Consider the following 9,420-nt stretch of genomic DNA (forward strand, 5'->3'; position numbering starts at 1 on the left):
TCTTTTTGCCCCCCTAAACTTTAAAAACTAAAATTTTTCCCCAGCCTAAGTTTTAAAAAATCATAGTTTCACCCTAGGGTTTGGTTTTGAAATCTCCGACGACCGTTCCGGCTCCGTTGCCGACGGTCTCTCCCTCCCGAAGCAGTCTCTCCTTCCGGCGAATGCTTTTCTCCCATTTGGAGGCTCCATCGACGTCGGAAACGGGAAGAGAGACGAAGAACTTCGTCGGGGAAGACGAAATTCTTCGTCTCCCCGGACGAAGACGAAGTCGTTGTCTTCGTCTGGGAAGACGATCGTCTTCCCAGTGGGAGGATGATCGTCTTCCCAGACGAAGACGATCGTCTTCCCAGTGGGAGGATGATCGTCTTCCCAGACGAAGACGACGGCTTCGTCTTCGTTTGGGGAGACGAAGAACTTCGTCTTCCTCGACGAAGTTCTTTGTCTCTCTTCCCGTTTCCGACGCCGATGGAGCCTCCAAATGGGAGGAAAGTATTCGCCGGAAGGAGAGGCTGCTTCGGGAGGGAGAGACCATCGGCAACGGAGCTGGAACGGTCGTCGAAGATTTCAAAACCAAATCCTAGGGTGAAACTGTGATTTTTTAAAACTTAGACTGAGGGAAAATTTTAGTTTTTAAAGTTTAGGGGGGTAAAATTAGATTCTATTTTAGTTTATTTTTAATATTATAGCAAAAATGATGATTTTACCCCTATCACCATTAGGGTTTGGTTAAATCTAACCGATCATGGGTGGGTGTTTGGTGTTTCTATAGTTAAAGGGGGGACATTTGAGAAAACGCTAAACCTTGGGTGGGAAATAGTCGTTTGGCCTTTTGTTTAATGCATGTCATATCAATAATTGAAATGTAAGCCAAAACATGAATGCACCTGACAAAATTAACAGAGGTTAGTTGAAACTGTTTGTTTAATACATGGAATTGTGTGAAAAAATCTAGAAGCAACGGCAGAAAATATATTTTTATATTAAAAAAATCAGGGCCATCCAATTATTGATGGGGAAATTCAAAATTTCGGGGGATGAGAAAATACAAGCTTAAGGATTCCCTGTATATTTAAGTACGGATACCCTGTACCACAGGTGGGAAAATTATATTCACAGGTGGCAATCCCACCAACTATGACTATGTGGTCCACCATACATTTAACATCATCATTATTATTTAAGTACGGATACCCTGTGTCATTCACAAGGATTCCCTGTATGTATATAATTATGTTAAATGTATGCTTGATTAAGGTCTTTCTTGACTTGAGCGTGTGAAGCACTTCAACGACTGGAGCTTCAAGTGAGGTAACAGAGTTCTCCACTTCAAGGTATTCATATTTGTAACTTATTAATATATTATTAACTTTTTTTATGAATATATTGAATTATATATTTTTTATTTATGAAATTGAACCTCTAGATTTTTTTAATAAAAGAGATTAAGTTTTTAGTATTTTTAATTGCATATATCAAACAAAAATAATTAATATTGTTTATTTTGCTTTAAATGTAAGAATATTAGTTTGATACTTTAATTAAAAAATAATAAAGTTTGGTTTCTTCCGGAAGAACAAGAAAACTAAAAGTCACATTCGTATTTTTTTTTTTTAAATGAGTATATGTGTGCATATATATATATATATATATATATATATATATATATATATTGATGTAAAAAGCTACACATTGGTATTGCTTTTTATTTTAAAACATCAAAGCACTAAAAAGAAGTATGTAGATGAGTATATATATAATTATAGGATAACATTATTTAGAGGTATTCAACGACAATATACCAAATTATATATTTTTTTAAATTAAAGAATTAAACTTTTAAATTTTATTATTTAAATTATCAAATTTTATTATTAAAATAATTAAATTTCATTATTTTTTTAATTAATGATACCAAATTAATCACTTTGTTTTTAAAATAAACCAAAATAAATAATACTAATTATATTTGTTTGATATCTTTAGTAAGATATACATAAAGTTTGATTATTTTATTAGGGAAATATGAATTTTTAGTTTCTTTAATAATAAAATATAAGATTTCAGTTATTTTAATAAAAAAAATTGATAAACCAATGTTTATTATAATAAAATTATGTATATCTAATTTTAAATATTTAATTATATACTTAAATGATTGTTATCATAAGATTGTATAATTTTATATTAAGGATAAAGTCACATAAGACTAAATATCTAATTAAATAATCAAAGTTGGGTTATTATATTTATATTTATTTAATTTTGCTAAAATTTTTATTAACATAGTATGCAATACTAAGGTTCCTTTCTCAACCAATCTTTGATTATTATTATTATTTTTTTTGGTTGTCTCCATCCACGGGAAGCAAATGGGCACAGGAGACGAGTTGCGCAGTACAAACGAGCTTTATCGGGCAGCCCTGAACAACGATTGGGAATCTGTGAAGAAATTCTACCAGAAAAATGTTGGTTCGCTGTTATTTCCTGTAACGGCCTCCATGGACAATGCATTTCACTTGGCGGTGTTCAGCAAGAGTAAAGATCCGCTTCAATTTTTACTTGATATTTCCAAAGAACATTCTATGGTAAGGCATGGCTATTTAGAAAAAAATGGCAATGGGAACACACCTCTTCATGAGGCTGCAGCCAATGGGAACCTGGAGGCCGTAGAGGCTTTGGTCGGACATCATCGGAAGCTCCTCGAGGAAGATATTGAAGATCCACCTAGGGAAAAGCTCCAAGAGGCTGTGAATGAGGATAAAGAAACCCCGCTTTTTCTTGCTGCTGCATTTGGGAAAACAAAGGTGGTGAAGTCTTTAGCTGAAACATCATTTGAATCTCACAAAAGATTAATATACCAAGAAGAAAAAGGAAGGACTGAAGAAGAAAAATATTCTAAGCTTAAAAATATTCACCGCCAAAACATACGCTCCATCAAGGTAAAGCCCAAACCTAAAGCCTCCAATGAACTGCCTCGTGCCATTCAAGGTGAAATGATATCAGAGCCAGAGCCTGATGCCTCCATTCTGCACGTTGCCATCACAGAGCCTGGTGCCATCAAAGGAGAAACATCCATAAAAAAGCCTGATGCCTCCATTCTGCACGTTGCCATCACAGGCCGCCATTTTGGTCTCTATCTCTACTCACCTAGCTTCTTTAACTTTGCTTTGAAATGAAATATATATTCAACTGATATTTGATGTGCTTTCTTTTCAAATATTCTCAGAAACGGCTCTATATTTACTGAAGATGGATGAATCGTTAGCAGCACTCAAAAACCTAGATGGCCAGACCTCTCTTCACCTACTAGCAACCATGCCCTCAGCTTTCGAAAGTGGATATCAATGGGGCAGATTGTTCTACAGATTCATATATTTCTGTAAGTATATTTTTCACCTTTCCATAATTCTATTAAAGATAATGTATGCATAAGGATATGTTAAAAGGACCTTTTGTATCAATTTATAGGCCTTCCAGTCAGTGACAATGCAGGTGATGATAAAAAAGGTACTACAAAAATTTCAAAAGGTAAAAAATTTCTTTTGTTCGATTAAGAGATATTCTATATAATTTCTTTCTTCGTCGCTAAACACGAACAGGGTGGCTTAAATTACCGGAAAAAATCTGTGCACTAGTAAGGAGTGACATCTTGGAAGAAAAGAGAAAGCATAAACTTGCTTTCAAACTAGCGGAGACACTGATAAAAAAATATTCTTCTTGGGATGAAATCATTCCGTTTGATAAAGACCACTCTTCACAAGGAGATTATGAGCCAATCCCGTTATTCCTGGCGACTGAAAACGGAATAGTAGAAATTGTGAACAAGATACTGGAAGTATGTCCCCGGCTAGTTGAGCATTGCAATGATCTGGGTCAGAACATACTGCATGTGGCAATTAAGCACCGTCAATATGAAATCTTCAATCTTGTGAAAAAAATGGAAATACCAAAGACAAAGTTAGTCCGAAAGGTTGACAAAAATGGCTACACCATCTTACACCATGCTGCAGACATGAAGCGAGAGACTACAAAGCGTCACCTAGCAGGACCTGTATACCAACTCCAGGAAGAGATAAAGTGGTACAAAGTAAGCCCCCTGGCTCTTTCTTCTACAAGATTTTTACCTAATAAACGTGTTTATATGTAAGTTATGTTTCTATATATGCAGCGTGTAAAGGAGATCACGCCCGCCCACTACGCCATGTTTCGCAGCAAGAACGGAAAGAAGACTGGCGACGAGCTATTCAATTTGAAGCACAATAAACTACTCGTGCAAGCACAGACTTGGCTAAAAGGCACTTCTCAGTCTTGCTCTGCAGTGTCTGCTCTCGTTGCTACAGTGGTCTTTGCAGCTGCGTACACTGTGCCTGGAGGTTCTAATGAACAGGGGTATCCAATTTTGCTCAACAGCACTCTCTTCTTGCTTTTCACAGTCATGGACGTTATTGCTTTGGCCTGCTCCTTAACCTCCGTTGTAATGTTCTTGTCCATCCTCACATCTTCTTATAAGTATGATGAATTCGTCCACGAACTCCCCCTTAAACTCACAATAGGCTTCACCTTGCTCTTCATTTCATTGGCTGCAACAATGATTGCATTCGCAGCAACATTATTGCTCATAGTTCGTTTGGAAAAGCCACATTGGACCACCACTCTCATTTATACTTCTGCATTTTTTCCTATCAGCATATTTGTGCTAATTAATTTTCCCATGTATGCTGCATTTGAGAATACTTTGCTCAAGTTGTATCGTAGATTGTTTAAGATTTGGCGTGTCAGCTTCCAGACAGCGTTCCTTTGCAGACGAAGCAGCTCCCAAACAAACCGAATCGCACACGAAGCAGCTTGAGAACGATGGTCAATTGTCAGAGGAGACTGTTAACGATAATAAGCCCGAGCTCCCAGTCTGACATTTATGTTAGTTGAGGCTGATAAGTGTATAAGACATTACAAACTAGTATGACCCTGTTTTCATTATCCTGAGTTTCATCAAGTCAACAGTGAGTGTCAAATAAGAGAGTATTTTACTCTTGTTCTGTTAAAATTTTGTGTCAAACAAGAGAATACTTTACTTCTTGTCCTGATAAATTTTATGCAAGTACTAGGTTTTTTTTAAGAATATAAATTTAAAATATTTAATGTATTTTTATCATGTTTAATAACATGCTTATTTTCCAAGTACCAATTGTCTCCATATATTAATTCATATACTGTGAATTTTATTGAATTCAATATTAGAGGCTTGTATAATTTCTCCATGTAATACCACTTTCTTGTCTCCATTAGAATAATTAATTAACAGTACCAAATCAGATAATCATGTTTCTGAATCATTCAAACCCATGTATTATTCACAAGTCTAAGAGAAGAGGATTGGTTTCCATCTAAGAGAACCAGAAAATTATGATAATATAAGTGAACTTATTAGGCGGGCTCATGGCGTTAGGAGAGAGCTTCCTTGATGAACACAAACACACTGCCTGCGTCTCCCCTGGAAATATGAAGCTCTTCACCCAGCTATGATGTTAGCAACCAAGACTGCACATCGCTGTTAGAGATTGAGATGAAGCTGTATCTTGGACTGGTAAAAAAGCCTTTCAATGGGGAAAGGTCAATCTTTTGTCCCAGAAATTCGTCATTGTCAGGTAAAACCATAGAGTCTGATGATATCATTGTTAGGTAATACTATGGAGTCCGATATCTGAGGAGTCTCGATGATGCCTTCTTCAAACTTGATCTAAACACAGAGAAATGAAATGGCCAATTAGAGATGAACCCAGACTTACAAATTTGGACGCGAAACCTGCACACGCTCGGGACTTGGGACTTCATATTTGGCATTGGTACTAATGGTGGTTGCAGCCGATGGCCACACATATCCAAAGTCAGATTCTTAGATAGGGTTGGAGACAGAATCAAGCTTAACTAATCCAAACTCAATTGTCAATTTGACTCGAATGGCTCAAAACAAGCATAGTTTTGGTGAGTTCGAATCTAACGATTAATTTTGTACTCAAACTTGAGGGCGTTCAGCTCACTAAATTCATAGGCCTAGAAGAGTTTAATTCAGCTACAACCGAAGAGTTCTAGTCCATTTTGACTTAGCTACATTACGATTACAGTCGAATTAGAGCTCAGTTCCTTTTAGACTGAAATTTGAGTGTAGCTTATTTTAAATTGAACCAAACTCCAAACTAATTTGAGATAAACTTAACTTAAATCCATCTCCTAATAAGGGGAATATCCAGGTATGATCAAGGACCAGTTTATATTGTTTCGAATCCCAAAAAATCATCTGACGATTGACAATCACAATCCAAATACTCACCTAAGGTATACTGAAAAACAATTTAACTTTATATTTTATTGGCCAAAAGACTTATTCTCACCTAAGGTATACTGAAAATTCAAAGTAAACTTTACTAACTTTCTAAAATCCAAATACTCCCCTATCCGTTAGTTTTGACAATCACAATCAGAGGTAAATCCTCATTTAAAGATTTTTATTTAAATAAAGAAAAATTGATTTCATTTTAACCCTTTAGTTTTAAAAACTAATCTTTTTTCCCCAGTTTATTTAAACAAACAAAAATTAATTTCTTTTTTCTCCCTTAGTTTTAAAAACTAACTATTTTCCCTTAACTCAAATTTTGAAACATTGCATTTACACCCCCAAAAGTTTAATTCCATCTTTCCAATGGTTGTACTTTTAGCATTCCTCCTTGGCGACATCTCCCCTCCCTCCATGGTGATTTCCCAGAGTGGAAACCAACGAAAAACTGATTGAAATGGTCAAATTTTCTCACATGGATCTATGTGATGCAACACTGTCCGACTGATTTGTGTGTCGGTGATGAACTGATAGTTGCACGGATTTGTGCATAGATCTGTGTGAGAAAATCTGGCCATTTCGACCATATTTTTGGTGATTTTCACATTGGGAAACCACCATGGAGGGACAGGAGATACTGCCGGAGAGAAACTTCAGAAAGAACAGTGGCCGGAAAGATAGAATGAAGTTTCTTTGTTTTTTAAAACTAAGGGAAAAAAAAAAAAAACTTTTCTTTGTTTAAATAAAAAATTTTAAATGATGATTTTATCCTCGACTGTAACAACCGAAACTAATAGATGTGTGAGTATTTAAGTTTTCAAAAGTTAGCAAATATCACATTGGGTTTTCACTATACCTTGGGTGGGAATGAGTCGTTTGGTCTATTTTATCCGAACCACTCTTGACTACCCAGTTTCCAATATGATATATCATCTTAAATAAATCAAAGATTCAAATCAACTCAAGCACTAGCAAGCCATAAAAATACCCAATTTTTAAAACAACCAAATTCAATCCTTTCACCATAATTTTCCCACAAACCATAAAAGGGAAACAAGCACTTACGCAAGAATCTATTTGCTGTTAAGCAAAGTTAACGCCTCAGTTGGTGCGGGAGTCGGATTCTTAGCTTCAAGATGTCTAATAAGCTCAACGATCTCCGTTCTCGTTTCGCTAGTCGTTGTCAACCCGCGATCGGTCCCATAGAACGAATCAATTAACGCCTTCTTCAAGTTTTCAATCTCCGTCATTTCTACGGGCTTCTCCTCCTCTGTTACGGCCCGAGCCACGAACACCGGCCTTGCGCTCAGCTACTTCTCAGTGATTCTCTGCGAAATTTTGACCGAGTTTAGAGGAAGAATCAAGGGCTTCACAGTAGTGAGATGCTGATGAGGTGCCGTTAAAGAAACGGTTTTGCATGGGAATTGAGTGAGTTGAGAGAGTGAAGCCATTGACTCTTCAGTTTGTTGATTACAATGAGAAGTCTGTAAATAGACGAGCAGGGGATAGGCCAGAAATAACATGGGCACTAGGTTTTGTAACCGGCCAGAGGTCAAATCACTATGTTCGACCCAATGTTTACTGAATTAACAAAGTCTCACCGGTAAGTTTGAAAAAGCGAAACACTCACCCATTACCATATCTGTTAGTACATGTTAATATATTCTGTTAACTTTCAATTAAATTACAGATTTATCCCTAAATCAAAAATGATTCCCACATACTTAATTTTAACTCAAAGGACGTAAACCTATGTAAAACTTTCCTTCAATTTTTTTTTTTTCAAATGCTTGTTTTTTTTCCTATCTTGACTCAGCAGACCCAGAAAATCTCCCCTATTTGAATTTCCATCTCTGACTAAAATCTCCTTTCATAAGTTTTCCACACCTGTTTTTCTAGGTAACATATGTCAACATCCAATTGACAGATTAATCATCATCCCAGACATGGTGGACGGTTGTAACTGTTGATGGTCACCAAACCGGAAAGAAAGATGAAAAGATTGTGAGAAATGGACAAAAGCGTGGAACTGTGGAAGTGGTATAAATATGGAGGTGGGTGAAAGGAAACTTTCTTTCCCTTTTTTTCATATAAATGCTTGAATTTCCATCTCCAACTTTCTTTGAATTTTTTTTCTAGTCGAAGGTGAAAATTCAAAGAGTCAAGAAAGGAGAAATCAAGCATTTAAAAAAAAAAAATTGAAAGAAAGTTCAATGTTTGTGAGATGGATTTACGTGCTTTGAGCTGTAATTGAGTATTTGGGAATCATCCTTTGAATAAGGGTAAATCAGTAATTTAATTTGAAAACTAACAGAAGGTTTGACAGATATGAGTGATAAGTGGGTAATTGGGTTTTCAAACTGAACAAGTGGAAATTGTCATTTCAGCAAACCTTGGGTGGGAGCCAAAACGCTATTCCCAACCTAGGTTTAGCTTTAATATACTTTTATTCACTAATTTTTGAAAATTCAAATGTCTATCTATCTATTAAATTTTACCATTATTATCAGGAATAAAATCATTTAGCTAAAAATTTAAAAAAACTAAAATTTTAATACATTTTCTACCTTAGTTTAAAAATTTAACAATTTTTCTCTATTCAAAGTTTGAAAAGTGTCAATTTCCTCCATGATTTTTTTTTCTTCCTCTCTCGAATGACCATTCATCACCTTCCGCTGTTAGCTCTCTCCCTCCTAGTCACTCTTTCTTCTCTCTTCAATCATCTTTATCTTCAATAAAGACAATTAGAGAGGGAAGAGAGAATAACTGGTAGAGAGAAAGCCAATGATCGGAGAGAAAGAATGGTTGCCGAAGATAAAGATCTAGAACTAAAGAGATGAATTTAAAAAGTTAGGGGGCGGTTGTATACCAAAAAAAGATAAAAGCTTGCAAACCTTGACTTGAGGGAGGGGAGAAACTCAACTTTTAAATTTGGAAAATATAAGATTGGAAGATATAAATATAAAATTTAAAATTTAAAGATAATTCTAAAATATAAGTTTCAATAAAATTTTTAAATCATAATGTAATTCTGATAATAATAATAATATTTAATAGATGAATATATATTTAAATTTTTATCAGACAAA

The 9,420-nt window shown here is 35.4% G+C and overlaps 1 protein-coding gene across 2 annotated transcripts; it reads left to right on the forward strand.

The window, feature by feature from the left end:
- The first annotated feature begins 1,239 nt into the window (after nucleotides 1–1,239).
- LOC123220353 lies at nucleotides 1,240–4,977 on the forward strand. 2 transcript variants are annotated; one of them, XM_044642546.1, is made up of 6 exons: nucleotides 1,240–1,331; nucleotides 2,367–3,129; nucleotides 3,227–3,379; nucleotides 3,469–3,507; nucleotides 3,600–4,087; nucleotides 4,169–4,977. In XM_044642546.1, the coding sequence occupies exons 2-6, from the start codon at nucleotides 2,370–2,372 to the stop codon at nucleotides 4,847–4,849; spliced, it is 2,121 nt and encodes a 706-aa protein (XP_044498481.1). In that variant the 5' UTR covers nucleotides 1,240–1,331; nucleotides 2,367–2,369; the 3' UTR covers nucleotides 4,850–4,977. The 2 variants fall into 2 exon arrangements, with proteins under 2 accessions (XP_044498481.1, XP_044498482.1); XM_044642547.1 differs by lacking the exon at nucleotides 1,240–1,331 and having other exon boundaries at nucleotides 2,336–3,129; nucleotides 3,478–3,507.
- Nucleotides 4,978–9,420: the final 4,443 nt, after the last annotated feature.

Source organism: Mangifera indica, chromosome 7 (assembly GCF_011075055.1).
Source record: "Mangifera indica cultivar Alphonso chromosome 7, CATAS_Mindica_2.1, whole genome shotgun sequence".
NCBI classification, from domain to species: domain Eukaryota; kingdom Viridiplantae; phylum Streptophyta; class Magnoliopsida; order Sapindales; family Anacardiaceae; genus Mangifera; species Mangifera indica.

Excerpts from the sequence above, each read along its gene's own strand:
- LOC123220353 (XM_044642546.1), top strand. The coding sequence starts at position 2,370 with ATGGGCACAGGAGACGAGTTGCGCAGTACAAACGAGCTTTATCGGGCA. Across the intron at positions 3,130-3,226 it reads CATCACAGGCCGCCATTTTG|AAACGGCTCTATATTTACTG; the intron begins GTCTCTATCTCT and ends AAATATTCTCAG. Across the intron at positions 3,380-3,468 it reads CTACAGATTCATATATTTCT|GCCTTCCAGTCAGTGACAAT; the intron begins GTAAGTATATTT and ends ATCAATTTATAG.